The 21,406-nt window shown below is 57.8% G+C and overlaps 1 protein-coding gene across 5 annotated transcripts in view; it reads left to right on the top strand.

The window, feature by feature from the left end:
• OGDH (oxoglutarate dehydrogenase) overlaps positions 1–21,406 on the top strand; it is an 83,776-nt gene that overhangs the window by 45,035 nt on the left and 17,335 nt on the right. For 2 of the 5 annotated variants that reach the window (XM_075910807.1, XM_075910806.1), the window contains exons 3-7: positions 1,409–1,597; positions 5,850–5,952; positions 13,465–13,509; positions 17,560–17,675; positions 19,982–20,136. In XM_075910807.1, the coding sequence (XP_075766922.1) occupies positions 1,409–1,597; positions 5,850–5,952; positions 13,465–13,509; positions 17,560–17,675; positions 19,982–20,136 (608 nt within the window). Of the gene's footprint in view, positions 1–1,408; positions 1,598–5,631; positions 5,723–5,849; positions 5,953–13,464; positions 13,510–17,559; positions 17,676–19,981; positions 20,137–21,406 lie in introns of all 5 variants that reach the window. The other 3 variants (XM_014571854.3, XM_014571855.3, XM_075910808.1) reach the window with 3 other exon arrangements.

Raw genomic sequence — 21,406 nt, 5'->3', positions numbered from 1 at the left:
CAGGGGTGTGGCCCGACTAAGAGGCAGAAAAAAGGAAGCGCTCATCTCACTCATGCACCTTGGGGTGCCAGGGTTCCCCTTGCATTACAGCCCCACTGAGGGGAGCTTCCCCCAGGGCCAGATTAACTCTGCTGGGGACTTGGGGCTAGTAGATTTTGTGGGGCACCATAGGCTCAGGGGTGGGGCCGCAGTGAAGGGTTCAGTGTGTGGGAGGGGCTGTGGGGAGTGGGGTGGGAGAGCACGGGCTGGGCTGGAGGTGGGGTGCCGGTGCGGGGGCTGGGTGAGTGCAGGAGGGGTCTGCAGCTGTGGGATCTGGGCGGGAGTAGAGGTGCAGGAGCTGGCTGGGGTGGTGGTTGAGGGGATGCGGTTGTCTACATGGCACAGCTCAGGACTTGGGGTGCTGGCAGGTGGATTCCCAGCCAATGGGGCCGATGGGGTGGAGCCCTCCTCCCCCCCCCCCCCCCCCCACACACCCCAGGCAGAGCCTGCAGGCCAGGTGCAGCAGTCAGTGGCTTGCCTGGATCCAGCCCACGAGACTCAGGGTTCCCCACCCCGCGGCAGGGGAGCTGGTGCTGGTGCTCCAGCCACGGGGTTGGGGGGGGACGCGCTGAACCTCAGTCAAGGCAAGCCCTGGGCTGGGTCATGGGTTCTCCACCGCTGCTCTTGAGCAAAGAGTTTGTTACCTCAGTGCTGGACTCCGGTGTGACTGGTGCTGGAGCACTGCTCAGTTCTGGTGTCACGCCAAGGACGTTCAACTGGCCAGGGTTTGGAGAAGAGCCACGAGTGATGAAAGGCTTGGAAAGCCTGCCTGAGACGGAGACCCGAAGAACTCCAGCTCGGTAGCCCGAGGGACAGTTAAGAGGTGCTGAGACTGCTCACGTCATCCCTGTGGCGAACAGGAATTTGATGATCGAAGGGAAAAATGTCTAACCGGGGCTGCTGAAGGGAAGCTGAAGCAAAGCAAATTCTAACTGAAGATAAGGCACGAATGTAAGTGGGAGATTCTAGGCTCTTGGGAGCTTGCCTGCCCTTGAAACGTGCCAGTGGCACAGATGCAGCGCGGCTTCAGAGCAGACGTTACCTGAGCTGCCAAGAGGGGTTCTCCGCTGACTGTAGGTAATGCCCCACCCATGGGGTAGCTGTAGCTTAGTTGACAGAAGAATTCACCTGAAAGCTCCTGAGCTGTGGCAGGTAGGCAACCTATTCCCCCCCCTCCCCCCAGGCTTGTCTACGGTAGGGGCTAGGCCAGCTTGACAATGTCGTTAAGGCGTATGGATCTGTCACGCCCTGAGCGGTGAAGCTGGACTGTGGATCAGGCCTAGTGCTATTGCTGACGGGGCCGGGGGGCATTAATGCTTTTGACCTTGTTTGCAGTGGCTCACTCTGCCTTTCCCTTTTCTCTCCGCAGTCATGGGATATTTTCTTTCGCAATGCCAATGCTGGAGCTGTTCCAGGCACCGCTTACCAAAGCCCCCCTCCGCTGGGCACCAGCCTGTCCACACTGACGCAAGCCCAGTCCCTGGTCCACGCGCAGCCCAATGTAGATAAACTAGTGGAAGACCATCTTGCAGTGCAGTCTCTTATCAGGGCCTATCAGGTAAGAACCCGCGTGTGGCGGTGGCGAATGGATGCTGGGCCTCTGTTCAGGGTTTGCTCCTTCGTGATCTCTGCTACCCGTAGCTCACATGGGCGCTGCCATGCACCGGGTACTCGTGTCTGCGCCTCCCAGCTGCAGCGCAGCCTAGTGCAGGACCAGCCCTGCTTCTGCTCTACACGCGATTCCCGCATCAGCATGTATGCTGGTGACTGAGCCGCCTGCTTGCAGTGGCCCTGTAAACTGGGGGGTGCCGGAAAAGGCCCCCGCCATCCCAGCTGTTGTGTTGCATTTTCATGGTGAGTTCAGCTAAGAGTGGTCCCTTGCTCGTCTGTGTAAAAGCCACCTAATTGCAACTGCAAAACCAGCAAGCCATACTTTTATCCACCCATGACTGTTTGGTACCCAGTATTTCGTCTCTGGAGAGGTTTCATCCCCCACTTCCACCCTAGCTTAAAACATGCTGCAGTGCAAGAGTGCTGTACTTCGAGGAGTAATCCCTGTTACAGCCTGCACTTTCATGTGGGGGTATTTCTCACCTGTAGCAAGGGAAAGGCCACGCTATTGCTGGCTACTTAAATATACTGAAATGTCCTGCTGGCCAAAACACTCAGATAATAGAAGGCTTGATGCCAAAAATGGGCCTGTCAGGAGCAGGCAGGCTCTTGGAGAGACCCTCTATAAGCTATGGAATCTACACTGCTTCTGATTTACTTGGAGAGGCTGGATTTTCTCAAGATGCTCTTTAATTTTACCTCCCCTCCCTCCTCCTGTGGTTTAGTAGTTCCCCTGCTGCCGCCACCGGCATTTTTAATTGTCCTCCGCTTTATCAAGCCTGTGATCTTTCTAATGGACAAGTCTCTCAGGACTTACACACTTTACAACAGCAGGTGATCTCCTCTGATCCCCTTTCAGTGCTACACACATTGGACCACTCCCTGGACCAGCAGCCTCTGTCGTGGGTTTGTAAAACTGCTGACTGTTGCTCCGAGCGCCTTATTCTGAACTCTTGTTTCTCATCGCCCAGCGGCTGCCTGGTGCTTCCGATGGGAGATTCCTTAGCAGAAGTTGGGCTCGCTTTAGGCATTGCAGGAGCCTGATCACATTTGGAACTGTTGCCTGGGAAACTGGCTGAAGCCAACACTTCCTAAGGGCTAGGCTTCTTTTCCCAGCCAGTTTGAGAATCCTCCTGTATGCAAATCTTTGTTACCTGGCCTGTCTCCCCGCTGGGGGAGCTGCATTGAGCTCAGCTAATACAGCTGTTGAGCTCCTGCTACAGAGCCATGTGTCTCCTCTGCAGGACGTCAGGTCGTCAGGTCTTCAGTACTGGGCTCATGCCCTGCCTGCTAATGCATGGGCACTGGCGCTAGGGCCAACATCAAGCCACTGCTCAAGGTCAAGTTGAAATCTGCTGTAGAGCATTTTGGATCTGCCTGGCTGCCTGCATGGCAGCAGCCTCCCCTCCGGTCTGCTTCCAGTTCCATCCTAACTTGTTAGCAGCTGCACTCAGTGCCAGCCCCTTCCTAGTTTGAGAGAAGCAGGTGACTTGCATTTTAGTTGTTTACGCAATCCAGCCTGAGGTCGGGTCGCTTGTTTTTCTGTTCTTTAAATCCCATTTCTGGCAGCCAGTCCCCATCTCGCTCTCCCCGCCCCTGCCTTTGAAATGTCAGAATAAGAGGGTGAGTTCTGTTGCCATAACTATTCTAGGGAAAATGATCTGAGGAAGTGGGTCTGGCCCACGAAAAGTCATCACCTAATACACCATCTTGCTAGTCTTTAAAGTGCTGCATCGTCCTGTCTTTTATTTCAGCTAGACCAGACTCTCACGGCTACATCTGTTACTGTTCTAGGGAAGTCATGCCCGGCCATCTTTCCATGTAGGGAAGTGGCATAGCACGTGAATTTCCACCTTAACTGGATTGAAATGGAGCATCCCAGTTTAATTCTAGGGGAAAAGTCAGTAACCCTACTCTGCTGAGTTCTGGGGTGGCAGCGGTGATGGTTTACTTTCTAATCAGACCAGTAGTTAGCATCTAATTAATTTTTGTAATGGCTGGTAGAGGCGTGTTTTGAGGCAGGGAAAACAATCTGCCTTTGTATGATTTTAATGAGGGAGCTAGTCCTGCCACCCACTCAGGTGGAATTCTGTACCTTGCTGCGCTCATGCCTGCCTACACGGTTCAGCATGTCTGCAATGCAGAGCTGCTTTGTGCTCGATGGAGAGGATAAAGGAAACTTGCTGCCTCCTGGGAGACTAACCTCTCCCTGTTGGGCAGTTCCCACAGTCATTCGGGGGCTTAAGATTTACCTGTCGACTCAGATCAGAACTCAAACAGCCATCAAATCTGCCGCCCAGTGCTCTGAGTTGTGAGCTACTTGACAACCATAAGCAGCCGAACGGACCCTCCTCTGCTCAGTTTCCACTCTGTTCAGTTAAAGAATCAAAGTTTCGGCTGCTGAGCAAGCAGGTAGTGGGAATGACCCCAGTCGATTCTGAGGGAAGAACTCGTAACTCACCGGGAGGAACCTGTTTGGCATGAGACAGAAGAACAGCTCTGTTCCACTCCGGCGCTGCATCTCTTGTGGGAGGGTTAGGGAGCTGTCTCTGCGCGGGTGAGCAACACCCACATCACTTTCCTGACTTTGAGGGAGGTCTTCCCAAGCTCCTCTAAGATCAGAAGCAGCACTCCCGAAGATGTCGAACAGTTCACCGAAACGGAAGACTGCCCCACATCTGTAACAGCCCAGAGATGAACCAAGAAACAGCCTTTACCAGCCAATGTCTGCGCAGCCTGTAGTGTCTGCACATGCTCCTTGCTGTGGTATCTCTGCCCATGCTTGGCCTTAATGGCCTAAAGCTCTTGAGATGAGAACAAAACCTAATGTGAAGATTGGCCCTTGATGGGTAACTTCCTGCTTAGTCAGGAACACGGCGTCCGCGGGAAGGTGTGAGCTGCCCTCGGATGAAGATTAACCTGTTTGGGTTTCATCCTCTGTGCTGGGAGCACTTGCTGTTTCTGCCCCAAACCTGTTGAACAGTCTGTCCAAGTCCTGCTCCTTGGTTCAGTTGATCCTCTGTCACGTGGAACTGACGTAGCTGCCCCACTTCAGTCTTGGAGCATTGCCAGCTGCTCTTGTGCTTCCAGTCCAACCAGCAGCCCCTTCTCTTTGGCGTTCTCTGCACCCGCCAGCCGTTCACAGGAAGGCTCCCTGCCAGTGGGCACTGGTCTGATCGCTGCCTGGCAGCGGGCTCTTCACATGCTGTGGTGCTCACAGGACAGAGTCGTGGCAGTTCCTGAATTCCGAGAGGCTGTACGGTACCAGGTGCCTCTCCTGGACCGCTCCAGAGTGGGGGCAGGCCTGCGCTCGCTTTGGGATCGCTTCTCTGTGCTCCGAGACTCGCCTCTGCCTGTGTTGGATTGGCCCTGCGGTGTTGTCTGTTTCTCCACTGCGTCCGTAGCCACGGGAGCCCCCGGGCTGCTCTCTGGGGAGCTGAGGCTCCACGGTCAGGGTTTAAATATGAACCCAGGACTTCCTAGTGGTCAGAGCAGAAACCCAATAAGAGCCGCTTGCCAGCCCCCCATCTCCCTGCTGTGCTCGCTCCTGGGGCGTGAAGGTGAACCCTGCGCCCGACTGGGACCGGGAGGCTCTTCCCCGTGTGTGTCCATGCTTGTCAAAGTCTTGCCCCTGTTACTTCGCAGACACTATGGGAGTTTATCTGCCAAAGCCTACAAGTCCCTGTGCAGAGCTGCCGCCCACCTCGGCTGCCCCCCTCCACAGCTCACTTGGAGCTGTAAGACGGAAGCGTTACCGGCTAACTCCGGGGTGGTGGAGGGGCATGCTGGATCCAAGCTAATAAACTCCGCATCCGGCCTATTGGCCGAGGGCGCTGCGTGTGGCCAACTCGGCTGTACGTCGTTCATTCCACGCATTGGCTCCCTCGTGGAGGGCGGCTTTGGAGCAAGGGTGGGATGTGAAATTGTGTAAATCTTCTTCAATGCACTTGCTTACTGACTAATCTGTGTTGTTGCTTCCAGGTCAGGGGTCATCACATTGCAAAGCTTGATCCTCTCGGCATTAGTTGTGTAAATTTTGATGATGCACCAGTAACTGTTTCTCCAAACGTCGGTGAGAATTACTCTGCAAATTAATTCGAATGTAATTTAACTTTTTTTATCCCTACCCTCTTTTTTTTTCTTTTCCTTTCTCCCTGTTTGGTGTCCACTTTCCTTTCCACTCCTGGCCCATTTCATAGATTCGAGGGCATCATGTAGCACAGCTCGACCCACTGGGGATCTTGGATGCAGATCTGGACTCGTGCGTGCCAACTGATATTATCACGTCCTCAGACAAACTGGGTGAGGGCTTGGAGAGCAGTTAGTGCCGCATTGCTTGGGCTCCTCTCACTTTCCCGGCTTGGGTGTAGCTAGAGCGCTTCACCGGTCAGAGGGGTCTTAAGTTTCCTTCGTAATGATCACGCTCTAAATTTGCAGCTGGTGAAACGTTGGCTTCACCTGTCTAACAGCAGTGCCCCAGTTCTGCCCCTCCTGCGTGGCAGATCTGCAGGCCAGGCCCTCTCCTGTCCCCTGTCAATGCTTGTTAGTGTCACATTGTGTCTGTAAGTGGACAGACTAGCTCAGTGACTCCCACTGGCACCTCTGTGGGAATGTAAAGTGGGAGGGGGAGAGGCTTCACAGAGAGAGGTGTTCATGCTTCCTTTCCTTAGCAGCTTTTGCTACTGGCATTCTCCAAAGAGCATTGCTGCTTTCTCGCCAACCGTGGCTGCTGCTGCTGTCTCTAGGGCCATGACGACAGCCATGAGCTGGTTGGAGAAGACGGGGACTTTGCTGGTATTCTCCATGCGAGAATAGTACAGTCCAAGAGAAACCCCACTTGAAATACCCACAGCCATAAGTCATGGTGTGAATTTTGTGACCGGGCTGTTGCATTCCCTAGTTCTTTGGTTTGCTGTGGGACTTTCAAACAACTTGAATGACAGTTTCAACTCTGACAATAATATCTGCTAGTGATCATGGCAAGGAAGCTTTGGAATGCCTTCCCGTACTGAGGAGAGAGGTTGAAAGTTCAGCGCTTTGGGTTGGGAGATGCATGCATGTTGCACAGATGGCGGGGTGTGTTCAGTACTAGAAAGTCTGTCTGGAGTTTGTGCCTCAGAACACTCTGTGTTTGAGCTCCGTAGTACGCTGCCATTCTGCTAGTCTAGATTGTGATGCCTGAGCTCTGTCCACTTGCTGGTGCTTTCCAAGGGTTTAAACCTGATTCTGTACGCTCTCCTAAGCGGCATGCTTCTAACTTAGCCTAGAGCAAGAGTAATGACCACTAACCCTGTCATGGGTGAAATGCCTGAGCCAAATATATTGTGCATGTAAATGTGTCTGATTATGACTTGTCCAGCTACTAGTACAGGAATTTCTAGCGTGTTATGCTGCTGGAATTAATTCAGGAGAGGGCGAGGGGAAATGACAAAAATCAGCTGCTTTGGCATGGCCGAGGCATGTAGGATTATTGCAGCAGTAGTTGCCTTGTGGCCACAAAGAGCAGGTAATCCTGTCTATGATTGGTCGTCGTTCCGAGAGCTCTGGGCCACTTGGGTTTGGTCCCTTATGGCCCAGTACAACTTCAAAGCAAGACCAAGTCTTAGCTGGTGCTGATGGTTAGGGAGCGTAACGAGGGACTCGCTTTCGCCTCTGGGAAGCCTTCCGCAGTCTCAGCACAATGCCCAGAAAACGTTGGTCTACGAAGAGGAGCCTGGGTGCTGTGCCGTGAGCCAGGGAGCCCTGGGTAGGGCGAGTTCCACGGCTGGGCTCCCGTCGTGGGATGGCTTTGCTGTTCCCAAGAGTCCAGATGTAGGAGAGAAGAGGAATGTTCAATCTGTTATCTGCTGGCAGTGTCACTGGGCAGCACTAGTGAGCAATGGAAATGCTTGGGTGGGTGTCTCACTCTCCTCTGCCCGCGTTTATGGGACAGAGTGGGAGGGCCAAGCTGGCTGGAAGCCCCATTTTGGGGGTTCCCTGGATTCTGAGACTGCGTAGCCCCTCGTGTACGTTAGAGCCGCCTCCTGCTGCTTTAATTGTAAGCGCTGGAGAGCAAAGCCGGGTGGGAGTGCGCTAAGGCCATAAATCCAGTGCATACCCTGCCGCTGAGAGGGCAGGATGGGCCTGCATGGACCTTACGCCAGCTGGGAGGCCTCTGTGCTCCCAGGAGGCTGTTTGTGCTCTCTGAGGCCCCTTTAGGCTGCTAGCGTAGCCTGAGGATGCCTTAGTGTGGGTGAGAATTGAGCCTTGTATCACAGCATGAAATGGAAGAGGCTTCTTGAGAACGCAAGTCAGTTTAACGCTGAGCAGAGAGGTGTTCTCGTCTGGGAAATGCCTTGTGTTCAGAGACCTAGCTGGTCTCTGCCGCACTGACTGAAGAAAATCGATTCACTTTTGCTGTTAAAAATGGGTTTCCTGTGGGGGTTGTGCTCTTGTTCTCTGCTCTCTGGCTTTGCAGAAAACGTTTAACTTGATGCATGAACTAGAGCAGAATCCAGCTAGTTCTCTTGGAGCCAAGCAGGCTCAAATCCTTGAAGGGAGGAATTGAAGACCGCGTAAAGCCTACTGATATGCAGCAGTTCAAGCCTACACACCACTTACAGCCCTGTCTGCTAATCCTAGGCCTTGCCTAGACTGGGGATGTATTAACGTGTTCCGAGCATCACTTCATCCCCCAAGTGGCCAGTTACTTTTAAATGTTGCTCTTAACACCGTTCCCCAGCTGTCCCTAAGGTCAATGTGTGAAGCTGCCGGGGGTGTTCGCGTTAGCAGGTTACCTTACCTTGCCCTCATCCTGTCGGGAACCTGAATTTGAAAGGCATCAGACACAAGACGGCTGTAAAGTTCAGCCATGTCCAAAGAATCCTGTTACAGGAAGGACATTGGAGCGTCCGGTTGTAAACCGGTTGTTCTGGTCTGGCACGCTCCTCGGGCTGGGTGTTTGTCCTTGAATAAAAAGGAGGGGTGGTATTTCCACCGGCACCCTTCAGAACTGGGTGTCTTCCCCCAATGGGCATTGCCAGGCGTAAGGCCAGGGCGAGGTGGCAGGGACACATGAGGGGTCGGCAGACGCTAGCACAGATGGTGGCTGAAGGGGCTCCTGCGCTCAGTCTGTGTCCAAAGTAAACCCCCATGCTGTCAAAGAACAGGACCGCACCGTGCCGCTGGAGCCACCGGGAGCACACCGTGCAGCACTCAGCCGCATTTTAAAGGGCCCAGGCTCCCGCTGCTGCCATGGTGGCTGGGAGCCCAAGGCCCCTTGGAATCACTAGGGCACGGGGCGGCTGCCCCCTTTCCCCTCCCCCTGCCCTTGTGTGTGGAGCAGCCCAGGGAGACTCGTGAGGCTTCAGGAAACGCCCGTCAAAGCCGATGTCTAGGGCTGGACACAGGCTCCAGCCAGGGGGCTGTGGGTGGGAATAGACTCGGCCAGTGGGCTAGTAGCCCCTTGTCTCGGGCAGTGCAGAGCAGCTAGACACAGGCTGCACTTGGCCTGCAGAAATGTTCCGTGGTGCAGTGGGGGCCTCTGCTGGCTCAGCTGTGCTGCACCTGCCACCTGTCCCGCCAGCAGTGCAGCGAGGAGGGAGCCGGCGCTGGGTCTCTGGGGCGGCTGTGGGTTCCGCTAAGGACCCCACGTCCCTCGTGGAACTTAGAGCTGCTTGCCAAGTGGTGGTGGCGCTGGCGGGTCTGGGAGCTGCAACTGGTTCCCTGCTGCTCCCTCCATCCTCTGGTCCCGATGGTGTCGGAGACGGTGTCTGTGTGCTCTCTCCTGCCCCAGCCGATGCTGAGCACACGGCAGCAGTCACGCCAGCCTCTGTGCGAAGTCACGAATAGGAGGAGGAGCTGGGCGGGAGAAGGGACCTTGGCCTGGGGCAGCGGGGGGGACATGGTGTGCTTTTGGTGGGGAGGTTTGAGATGAGCTGTAGAAATGTAGAGCAGGAAGGGATCTCCAGAGGCCATCTGGCCCATCCCAACACGGGGTCAGGGCTAAGTATCCAGAGCACCCCTTCTACCCTGTGGGTTTGGTTTCAGTCTGGAGAGCACTGAGTCTCCAATGTGCTGTCTCAGAGCTGGGCTGTGCATGGTTCTTGCACTGATTTAACTTGTGACTAGGGCTGTGGTCTGCCTTCCCAGACAGACTCAGCATGGCAGGCTTCAGAGCGGCAGGCCTGGGGCCCGATGGAGGCCTCGTGTGGCAGATGTTTTAACAGAAAACAACTCAGCTGTCCTGGTCTGGAACACTCCCCCCCCCCCCCTGTGAATGAGAGGGCCCAGGAGGAAAGGCCAGAGCCAGGGATAGCAGAGGACCCGTCCAGGACAGATAGTCATGCTGCAGGTAGTGACCTGACTTTCTCTGGAGGGCTTAGCCCAATAGAAAGACTGGCGTGTAAGAGGAGGCGAGTACTAGCTTCAGATGCAGTGCAGCAAAGAAACCCTTGGGTGTGCGGACGACCCTGGCCGGTCCCGGCGTGCCAGCGAGAAAGCTCTCGCACACCAGGGGTTTTAAAAAGCAGTGGCTGACGTGAACGTCCAGCTCATCTCCCAGCTATGCAGGCTTAGCTTACTCACTGCTCCCTGCTTAGCCCCACCCCGCCCAAGGAAGTAAACAAAGTTGTACTGATTGGGCCACCTAAGAAGTAGGACCAAACTAGATGCTTTCCACAAGCTAGAGAGCATCGTCAGCCGGGCAGTGATTCCCCTGGGCCAGACCTCCCTGCTAGAGACGCAGTAGAGGTACTAAAGTGGAGTAACTCAGAGTTATTGCATCGAAAACAGACTTGTGTTGGGCAGGTGCAGGCCCGTGATACAGCTTAGGGACAAGTAAACCAGGCTCCTTGCTCTGCTGTTCCAGGACATCCGCAGCTGCCCACTTGAGAGCTAGGCTGGCCTCTTGCCACGAGCCTTAGGAGTATAGCGAAGTGGAACTGTGGGGCGTACAGGTCAGAGCGTGCTGCACCGCTTGGATCAGGGCAGTCCAGCTCCTTACACAGCTGGGCCTGTGCCCTCCAGAATAAAATTGAGGTCAGCTGCTGAGCCCCATGGGCCACATGTGCCCCGGTAACCTGTTGGCTGCCCTCTGGCCACCTCTCCACTTTTACTGGAGTGTCTCCCTTCCCGTCCTTTCTCCAAGGGATGAGACAGTGGCCTCGTTCTGATCCCACTTAGCGAGCTGAATCGCACAGATGGGGGAGTAGCCGTGGTGGAGACAGGTCTGTGTATCTAATGCTTTTCCCTCGGGGCCTCTTTCAGTACAGGAGAGTGGAGTGGAGTCTAAATGCAGGGCTGAGAGAGGAGTGTTCTTCTTAATCTAAACCCCAGTTTCAGCAGTGAAACCCCATAGACCTGAGCAAAGACCCTTCTGCCTCTGTGTGAGGGCTGCTGGCGGGTGGTATGCCAGTGGCAAAGCATTGGTGATCTAAGGAGATCCTGTACTGCGGCTCCTGCAGCTGGGGGTGGGTAGCAGGCCTCTGTGCCCATCTCTTCACGGGCTGGTCACTCGCAGTCGTTGAGGCCGAGACCTTCTCTGCAAACTTGGTGCCACCAGCAAGACCCATACAGATATTCTGGCCACTGGCCTGAGACGGGTGGTAGCCTGTTCGTTGCATAGGAAGCTGATTTCTAAGCAAATCTTGCTTGGTTTTATGGTGACGTGGTTCCCTGACACGTGGGCTGCAGTTCACGTGGAGAGTGGGTCTTATGCCCTAGTGATGTGACCTGTTCTCAGCATCCAGGCAGTGAAACACATGAAGCCCCCCTCAGCATGGGCTCTGCTCTTCGAGCCTGGGGAAGACACTGCTGGGCGTGAGCAGCAATCGAGAGAGAGCCCCGGCCGGTTCTGAAACAGCTTTTGTTTTTCAAACAGCAATTGGCTGTTGCTGCTCCCCCAGAGTTGGCCAGCATGACCCCATTCACCCTGGGAAGCCTGTAGGCACTGCAGCCGGGGCGAGGAGACAGTTACGGCTGGGTCCGTGGCGGGTTAGTGGCACTGACCTTCCTTAGATTCCAGCCAAACTCCGTGCTGCCAGGAGTGAGCTGATGGATAGTGGTAGCAGGGAGCCACAGTGCATCTCGAGGCTTCACGGCCAGTCCCACCCTACACCAGATGCTGAGGGGAGCGTATTGAAATCAAGGTGCAGCAAGGGAGCCAGCCAGCCCGTTTGTGCCCCTGCATGGGGGTTGTCGGGCACATTCCTCCACGGTGCTTTGCCCCTTCCTCTTCAAAATCCACCTCAAAAGGCTCAAGACTGCAGATTGGCTATCCGTGTGGCTGTGTGCTCACTGGGCAGCATACAGGGTGGTGTGACCAGAGGCTCCCAGACCCTCCTCCCCCTTCCAAACGCAGCCTGCTTTAGCGGGGTATTCGGCCACTGAGCCAGCTCCCCTCCCCCCCCCCCCCCCCCCCCCGTAACTGCTCGATCGCTCCCTACTCTCCGCTGTCACTCAGGTTGGGCTTCGCTGCTTAGCTGGGTACAAACAAGCATCTTGTGCTGGTCGATGCCCCCCTTGGGGTTCTGCTATGGAGCCGCTCCTAGTCCCCAGCCAGCTCCAGGAAGTGCCCTCTGGCCGGATAAGCACATCCGAGCACATCTGAAACGTATTACATGGAACGGGCCTTCCTGGGCTGCATCTCCCAGCAGGCTCGTCTCTCGTGGGGCGTGCTGCTGGGTTGGGGCTGACGTACAGGAAGGATGATGCATCTGCCCCCAGCTCAGAAATGGCCGGGCAGTCGCCCGAGGCGCTCTGCAAGCCCACCAGTGATTGGACGCGACTGGCTGGCTGAGGGGGGGGAGTGGGCGTGGCTGGGTGAACGGGCCTGAAAGTCTCATTACCCGAGTCAGTCTCGCCCAGACCACGCTGCTGAGAACTGCCTGCTCCTCGTGCCGCAGCCTGCTAGGAACACGCTGCTACCCGCAGGCCTGGGGGAGCTGTGCGACTGCTGCAGGGAGGAGGGGGTCTCGTGATCCGTGCTATGAAAATGTTTGAGCCTCCCCGACCTTTCTAACCCACAAGTGGAGCGTTGGCCCCGCTAGCCAGCTGCAGCTCCCCACCGGCTGGTTGCTTGTGTCCACAGCATGCTCGCAGCCAGGGAGCACTTTGCATGCGTGGCTCTCCATGAAATGAGTGCCCAGGCAGAGACCCTGGTCAGAACCACATCGCCGTAAGGACGGGCGAGCAGGGAGCCTAGCCTGCTTTCTCTGTGCATCGCACTGTCGTCTGGGGCAGCTGCACTGCAGCTCGCCAGCCAGCTCGCTCTAGCAGAATGCTGTCGGCAGATCTCTCCTCTGTGGGGTGACCTTGAAAAGCCCCTCTCCCCCCAGCAGCAGGGATTGGAGCTGGGCCCTTCAAAACAGGTCCCAGCTTGACCAGCTAGCAGTGAAGAAAGGGCCGGGTATCCTGCTGGGGTCGGGCACTCCGTGGGGCCCTGGGAAAGGGCTTTATGCCGCCATGGCAGCTTGGACGTCTTTCCAGAGCTCGGTCTGCTCCTTGTCAACCTGCTGTAATCTCTTCCTGTGCATGTTCCGTGTAGGGGAGCGACGAGAGGAGATCTCAACCCATGTGGCTCGCTTGCTCCCTGGCGTCAGCGATGCCCCTCGCTCTCACCTGCACCCTCTTTGCGGCTGTGGATCTCTGCCCCAGTATAGTGCGGGGTTATCCTCCCCCTCCTCCCCCTAACCCTGCTCTCCTAAGGTGGTTTTGACCATGTTTAAATACTTAAACTTGTGCTTTCCATAACTTCTCTTCACAGTTCCGGTTTTACTAACTTTAACTGCATCTCTCTGTCTTCCCCTTCTGCATCCCACCTTCCTCCCCTCCCAGATCTTGCAGTGTTCAAGGAGCGGCTGAGCGTGCTAACAGTAGGAGGTATGCAAATCATGAGCCTTTAACCCTTGTGGCGCTCAGGACTCTCCGAATAGGTTATTCTGGGCATGGGCAGAGCGGGTGGTTTCCAGGGTTTGGTTTCCCTTTTGAATGTTTGTCTGAGCTAAAGGCTTGCCTAGTGCTGCTGCCAGCTTGCACAGACTCACTGTGATCCTGCGTTTTCAGGCACTTTCCATGTTGTCCGCTTGCCAGAAACCCTGCTTCATCGTGCTCAGTCCCTCCCGGGACCCCACCTCCTGCTTTGGAATTGGCACGATAGCTGGGTGGCGCCTTTGTTTGCTATTACTGGGTCCGCTTAGCTTTCCTCTGACTCACTCGTGTGTGTGGAGGCCAAGTTTCCCTGTCGGGCACCTAAGGCCAGACCCTTCTCTGTGGCAGCCTCTAAGCCACCAACCTTTCTGAGGTGCGGAGTGTCTGCCTTGCCCTTGACTCCCTGCGCTCAGCGCCTGACTCTGGGAAATGGGCCGGTGTCTGCGTGATGCAGTTCTCTGTCGGAGGACAGTAACCCCGGGAAAGGCCAGAGAGCCTGCCCATCTCCACGCGCTGTTCGACCGCTTGCATGCAGCAACGTGGCGAAGCGGGGACTGGGTAGCAAGGGACCAGCCACTCTGCCCTGCCCCATCCTGTTCCTCTTTCCTGCTGCCCTCAGAGCCTGTGATCTTGCCCTCCTGACTTGCGTCTGATCTAGATCTAAATGGCCTGAGTGCAGACTCTGCACCTAGCCCTCCCCCCGCAGCCAGTTCTGTGGCTTGGCCCCTGGGGGCTGGAAGCAGCTGCATGAATCCAAGCTGGAGTGTAGTGAGTGAGCCGAGGAACAAGGCTGAGACCAGCCCTGAGCATTGACCCTGGTTTTCACCTTGCACTAGAGAATGAAGCCAGAAGGCCCCTGGAGTCAGGAGCTGAGGCCTGAACCTTCACTGCAGCCCCACTGTCCTCAGGTGTCCTCAGGCCTGGCAGATCCCCGCCCGCCATGGTGGAAGGTGAAGCAGTGGGGGCAGAGCAAGAGGAGGCAACCAGTCTGCAGCTCCCGGCCCCTAAGCCGAGCTCGCAGCTCTGACCTGCCTCCCTTGCCAGCGTGGCCAGCAGGCTGAGGGCCCCACCTAGTGCAGATTCCGAAGGGCAAGTGGCATTAAGCATCTGCTGCCTTCCTGAGGCCACGCCTCAGCCCAGAGGTAGCGTGTCCGTGGCTGTTATGGGCTGTGGCTGGAGCAGAGCTGCAGTCCCATATCCAGTGGGTAATGCAGTAGCTCTGCTGATCCTTCCGTTTGGGCTGAGCTGGCTCTAGGCTGCAGGAAATGGCTGATGCGCTAGTAACCAGCCCCGAGGCGCTCGGCGTTGTCTCTGGCATCCGAAAACCCCCAGCCTAGGGCTGCTCAGGGGCTGCCTGCTTGTCATGGGGATGGAACAAGGGGCTGTCACGTGGCCCCATGTCTACCAGTGGCCTGGCCACGCCCCCCACAGGGCCAGTGAGTGTCGTTTGTGCACATGTAGCAGCAGCTTTACCTAGTGGTGTGAGCAGCGAGCGCCAGTGGGGTGGGGGGGAGCAAGTCTTGCTGTGCTCTTGGAGCCCATCTGCCCTTGATGCCAATTGGAGGCGGTGGGCTCCGGGATACACTCCGGCCGCCTGCGGAGCCCAGGCCTAGCCAGCTTGGCCTGCACAGGCCAGAGCATCTGGAAGACCTGTGTCCGCAGCGTGTGCAGCAGGACTCTGGCGCTCCAGTGGGAGCGGCTGCCCCTTTGCCCCCCAAGGCTGACTGCAATGCTGCACTTCACTTGCCTTTCCCCAGAATCCCCCCTGCTCTGGTGCAGCAGCCCCAGGGGCAGGCCTGAGGGGCCAGCCCCACTGAGATCTGAGCATTGGAAGAGCAGAGCTCTCTCGCCAACCGGCCACGGGCTCTTCGATGCGGGGGGTTGCCCCCTCCCCTGAGCGGGCTGTCCTAACTGTCCCGGGTCTGACGTGCCGTGTGGCCTCAGGTAGCACAGCATGTTCGGGGGGGCAGGGCTGCTGTGGCGGGAGACCCAGACGGACACACTCCTTCGGAGACAGGAGTGTTGAGCTGGCGCAAGAGGACTCCCATGTGGTTCGGCTTCGGACGCATTCTTCGTGGAAAGCGTCTGCTGCCGCGTGGGCCCTAACCGGCCCGTGGACATCGCTCTAGGTGCGGAGACACCCAGCAACCACCTCCCCAGTCCCTCCGGTGTCGTCCTGCAGCCTGTATGGGGCAGGCTTCCAGGGCTGGCCGTGTTCGGCCTGGGCCAGGTGAGACGCTGTTTCAGAGCTAGGCGGGTCTTTCCGCGCACCACAAATCCTGTTGGTTTTCAATTTGTTCACCACGCTGCCCGTTAATAAGTGCGTCCTAGTGGCTAGGACGGGCTGGGGGTCGGGATTCTGGGGCCTGGTCCCAGCTCTGCCCCAGCTTGCTGTTACCAAAGGAAAGGCCTCGCTGCCTCAGTTCCCCTGCTCCTGGAGGCTGAGCTCTCGCTCGTCCCTCCCTGGGGTGCAGTGACAGGCAAGAGGGCAGGACAGTAACCACAGCAGGGAGGCTATCGGGGTGGATTTAGACGTGCCCCTTTCGCAGCCTGGAACGTTGACGTTCAAGCAGCACGTCCTCCCTCGCTGCTGCCCTGTGAATCCATGCGCACAAAGGGCCTTCCCCTTTCAGAGGAGGCGCTGCCAGGTCCTCGGGGGAGCCCTGGAGGGCCACTAGCATGGCATTCCCTTGCCCAGAGGGGAAGTGGCAGCTGAGAGGAGAGGCACACGGCTTGGACGCAGGACGGCTCCTGTTGGCCCGCCCCAGTTACTGCAGCTCAGGGACACTTGCCCTCTGCTCAGAGGAGGGGTTGCTAGTCTCAAAGCTACCGAATGCTTCCTACCCAAGAGCACGGAGCAGGGCCGAGTCCCATGGGGGGGGGGGGTACTGACCAGACACTCCCCCTGCCTGATCTGCCCAGAGGGCAGGGATGGGGCTTCCTACTCCTAAGCCAGCGCTCCACTCCGGTAACGTCGGGGCAGGCTGGTGGGAGAGAAGCCTCTGGGCTCACTTCTCTGCTGGTAGAGGCACATGCAGGGCTGAATCGGTAACCTCTCTGGACTGCCGTGCAGGTTAATCGGTAAGGGGCTACCTCGGGCTGGGCTGGTGCATCAGCATTGCGCTGTTCTGAGCCCCTCGGCTCCCCTTGCCTGGCCTTTGCCTCAGGCCCTGGGTTTGAGTCCCATGGAGATTCCCTGACACGGGGAATTTATTTTAAGCTGAAATTTCCCATCTACTATGCTGAAGGTTTCAGCATTCTCTCCCCCCCCCCCCCCCCCCGCGCTCTCAGGTGTGGTGGGTGCACAAGGGAGAACAGACTCCAAGGCTGGCTACGCTTAAGCCCTGTAGGCCTGAGCGGGCCCATCTCCCGGGACCAGTAGCTCCCGCCTGCCTGCGAGGAGGGTTGTGCTCAGAGTCCATGGGTCCTGTGTGTTGTAAAGTATTTCTCTCCCCGGGGTGAGCTATTCAGGAGAGTCCGCTGCAGAGCCCTGACACTGACGGCTTTCTCTGTCTTCCTTCCTTGTTCCTTTTTGGGGCTCGGTCCATCTAACCTCTCTGTTTCCTGCTTCAACTTTGTGCTGTTGATGCTGAACATGTGGTGAAATCTGTTTGCTCAATGACTCGGGCAATCCTCCTCCTCCTCCTCCTTCTCCTCTCCCCTCCATTCTATTCCTAACGTGTATTTTGTGTCTGTGGGACTCAATCCATCTCAATTCAATTCGATTTAATTACCGATTTACATGCATATATATTGCTTTGAGTTTGCATCCTGGGGTTGCCTGTGTGCTTTTGTAATAACCTTTTTGTTCCGCGCTCGTGTGGCTGTTTAATTACTGCTTGGTTTTATCCACACAAACCTCCTTCATGCTTATTTTTGGTTTTTGTGCTGCTTTTTTGTCGTCCTCCCCACACCCCTGGTTCCTGTGCGACTGTGTCCGAAACCCCACCCCACCCCACCCCCTTCCTGCTTTGGCTTGTCCTACCCGTGAAAATCCTGCAGGGTTCTATGGCCTGGATGAATCGGACCTCGACAAGGTCTTCCACTTGCCCACGACCACTTTCATTGGCGGCAATGAGTCGGCACTTCCGCTCCGCGAGATCATCCGCCGCTTGGAGGTGAGACAAGTGCAGGGGCCTTGCATGGCCCCAGCAAAATGAGGCTCTTATGTTTGGCTCCCGCTTTGGGTGGCCTTCCAGGGGCTAGTCCTGGCAGACTGCCTCCGGCTTACTGCCCACCCCAGTCTAGGGGACGGCAGCTCCGGGGGGGGTGCTGTCGGGAGTGTGATGTGCCCCCGCCCCCGCCTTATCCCAGGAGCCACTATAGGGGGCATGAAAACCAGATGCTTGCTAGGGGGTGGCTGCTGAGCCCACTGGATGCCTGGGGATGGAGGAGTCAGCCTGCTGGTCTGGTGGGAGCTGGGCACTGCCCCCAGACAGGCTCCCTGAGGAGTTGAGATGGGGGACGAGCGGCCCTGGCAGTGACTGGAGCATGGGTAGGAAGGGAGCCGGAGCCACTGCCTGTTGGAGGAAGCAGGGCCAGGAGCTGGCTACTCGGGCGCTGCCAGATCTCTCTGCATCTGGTCACAACAGGCGCAACCATGCAACTGCCCTGCCCTCGGCAGCTCCCGCCCAGCCCTGCTCTGCCATCCCCGCCATGGCGCTCCCTTCCCCCAGGAGCTGTTGGCTTTCATGCTTCCCCCCAGGCCAGGGAAGGACTCTGATCCCCGGGGTTCCCTCTAATTCGGCATGTTCCTGTGCGGAATGGACTTTGTGCACCAGTATGGAGATGAGACACGTGACCTCCACACTGGTGCATGTGAGAATTCATTCCACACGGGCTGTGCGGGAGGGGCTCAGGGCTGGGAAGATGAAGGCTCTGGGGATGAGGCTTTTGGGATGCAGGAGAGGGCTGGGGCCAAGGGGCTTGGAATGTGGGGGGGCTCAGGGCAGGAGGGCTGGGTGGGAATTAGGATGCGGGGGGGCTGGGGCTGAGGGGTTTGGAGTGGGGGGGGCTGAGGGCTAGGGGGGAGTTAGGGTACAGGAGGGGGCTGGGGCCGAGGGGTTTGGAGTGGGGGGGGGCTGAGGGCTGGGTGGGAGTTAGGGTACGGAGGGGGCTGGGTGTTGGGGTGCAGGGAGCAGGTGGCTCCATGGGACCCGCGCTGCCCCACGCTCCCTGATTCCCAGACAATGGGCAAGAGCAGTGCTGGGACAGAGCTTCCCTGCGCTCGCAGTGCTGCCGCCCACGCACACTCCAGGAAGGGCTGGACCGGAGCACAGCGGCTTAATGGGCTGCAGCCCTGCGCTAAGGGGCCCCCTAAACCCGGGGTCCCAGACTGCAGCCCTGACAGCCCCTTTCTTAGTTCAGCCCTACTGCTGCAGCTGGAGAATCAGGCCTCTTTCCCCCAGCGGAGGCAGCTTCCTCCTGGGCCTGGAGGAGCCGACCTGCTCTCTGGCCCCAGCAAGGAGCTGCCATGGCCGGGGGAGAGGCAGCCATGGCAGCTCAGTGTGTGGCGGTCCTGAGCCCCTGCATGGGGCTTATTAGGCAGCTGTGTGGCCGCACAGCTGAGAACCCTGGTGCTCACCCCCTTGCAGGCCTCCTTGGCCACAACAGCACCCTGATGCAGCCCTCAGCTGATAGCACAGTGCATCTGCTAGGTTACCTAGGCGGCGAAAGGAGGGGCTGTGTGTGGTAACGGCTCTCCCCAGGGCTGGGCTGTCTCCAGTATGGCGCGTTTCTCAGGAAGCAGCTTCTAGTCTGAAGCCCTCAGGGCGGTTAGGCAGGCCAGCACCTTCGTGCCACCAGCTCCGCCACCGCTGCAGGGTCCCCTTGGAGCTTGGCAATGTTGCAAGAAGGCCCGACAGCGCCCAGTGCGGGGACGGCAGAGTGGCGTGTCCTTGCAGCCCGGGTGCGTGGCCTGCGTGTCTCCCGGCGCGACACACGGCCTTTCCTGTCGCCACCTCCCTGACGAGCAAGCGGGCAAGGGGCAGCGATTGGTTGGAAGCGGGTGGGTGGGTGGTGGCGGTGGGGACGGAACCCACAGGTCATGCCTGCTAGTCCGGATTCCCAAGGAAGCAACCCTGCCGCCACTGAGCTCTTAAGCCCCATGCTGGCTGCTGGGCAGCTGGCTCCCTAGCATGCACTGTGCTGCTGATGGCATCCCCCACCAACCCCTGGGGCTCTGCCTGCAGCATTCCTCTGTCCTGGGAGCGCGGACTCGGCAGCTCCCGGGCGACCCTTTGGGATCCCACCTCTGCGCGATGCTGGGGGCTAGCTCTGGAGAAGAGGCGGCCTCCCGGTGTCAGGGAATTCGGGAGCCATTCCAATGCTCCTCTGAAGGTGAACAAGCCTGTGCCACAGGCACGTGTTGTGTTTGCCCTCAGCTGGCGGAAGTGGCTTCATCTCCCCCTCCCTGTGCCGACAGATGGCGTACTGCCAGCACATCGGCGTGGAGTTCATGTTCATCAACGACCTGGAGCAATGTCAGTGGATCCGGCAGAAGTTTGAGACTCCGGGAGTCATGCAGTTCACCACTGACGAGAAGCGCACCCTGCTGGCGCGCCTGGTGCGCTCCACCAGGTATTCGTCCTCCCTCGGTGTCCCTCTGGGGCCGTCGGTAATGCACCGGGTGGGTCAGTGACGCCCTAGAGCTCTGTGCCACTGGGGTGCTGGGCCGTACCACAGAGCACCGTGTGTTGGCCTCTCCCTCGTTAATGGGTTTATTTCCCAACACCCTGTTACACATGTGGGGCAGGCGAGGCCAGGCAGGCTACAGGACTGGCCCAGGGTGTCTAGCAGAGCAAGTGTGGCCATCCCCCTCCCCCGGTGCAGTCTGGAACTGGGGTGCCACCGAGCCCCGACTCCTCAGCCTGGGCTCCCTCTCACTGCACTGCTGTAACAAACTGCAGGCATGGTCCTGTCCTGTATTCCCACCAGCTTTCATGCCAGCAGGGGCATGCCCAGCGGCAGTTGTATGGAGCCTCTGGCCAGCCACTGCATGAGCCACCGATAGGCTGTGGCCAGAATCCCCTCGGCCCGGGACCCCAGAGCTGTACAGTCCTGGCCTGGTCCAAACCCAACCAGCGTGACTCTCTTACTCCCTTTGCCCCTCCCTTGGGCAGAGGCCCAAGCACACTGGCCCTGGCTAACTGAGCAGAGCTGTTTCCAACCACCTCGCTCAAACACACTGGGTAAGTGAAGAGAAGACCCAAGACAAGTGGCTTAAGTACAGACCAGGAGCTTTTAAGTGACGGCACCGGGTCAGCTTAGTAAATAAACCAACACGCAGGCTAGGCCCAATCGCTAGGGCATGAACTGCAACAGCTGATAGCAGCCGCTCGCCCTGCCTGATGGTCCTGGCAGGCTTCGTCGCCTGACGCAAGTGGCCTCGCGGCTCGGCTCCCCTCCTCCCTTCCACGCCCTTTGTCTTCCAGAGGTTCCTTCCCGTGCTGGGCTGTGGGGGAGTGAAGCGAGTGACTCGAGCCCCTTGTTCCAGCCCCAGAACACAGGAGCTCAGTGTCATGTGCCCTCTCGTGCCTTGCTGGGTCTTAGCTGGCGCCTTCCCAGGGTCCTGCCGTCGCTGATGGGCCATGAGCACAGTTGCTGCTTCGCTGTTGTACCTGAAAAGCCAGTTGTGGGCGTTTCCAGGGTCTCTGAGCCCCTGGCCACCCGTGCAGGGCTAGCGCATGCACCCTGCAGGACACTGCTGCTGAGCAGGCCCAGGCTAAGGCGTGGAGGCCCACAAGGCATGTGCCGGGGTGTCGCTCTGGGGCGCGATGTCACAGTAGGGACTTGAATTCAGGGTTCCTGAGCCCCAGGCTCGAGGCCTAATCGCCGTACGCCCTTGGGG

This window comes from Pelodiscus sinensis, chromosome 28 (assembly GCF_049634645.1).
Source record: "Pelodiscus sinensis isolate JC-2024 chromosome 28, ASM4963464v1, whole genome shotgun sequence".
NCBI classification, from domain to species: domain Eukaryota; kingdom Metazoa; phylum Chordata; order Testudines; family Trionychidae; genus Pelodiscus; species Pelodiscus sinensis.
This window is presented reverse-complemented; position numbering and strand designations above follow the sequence as displayed.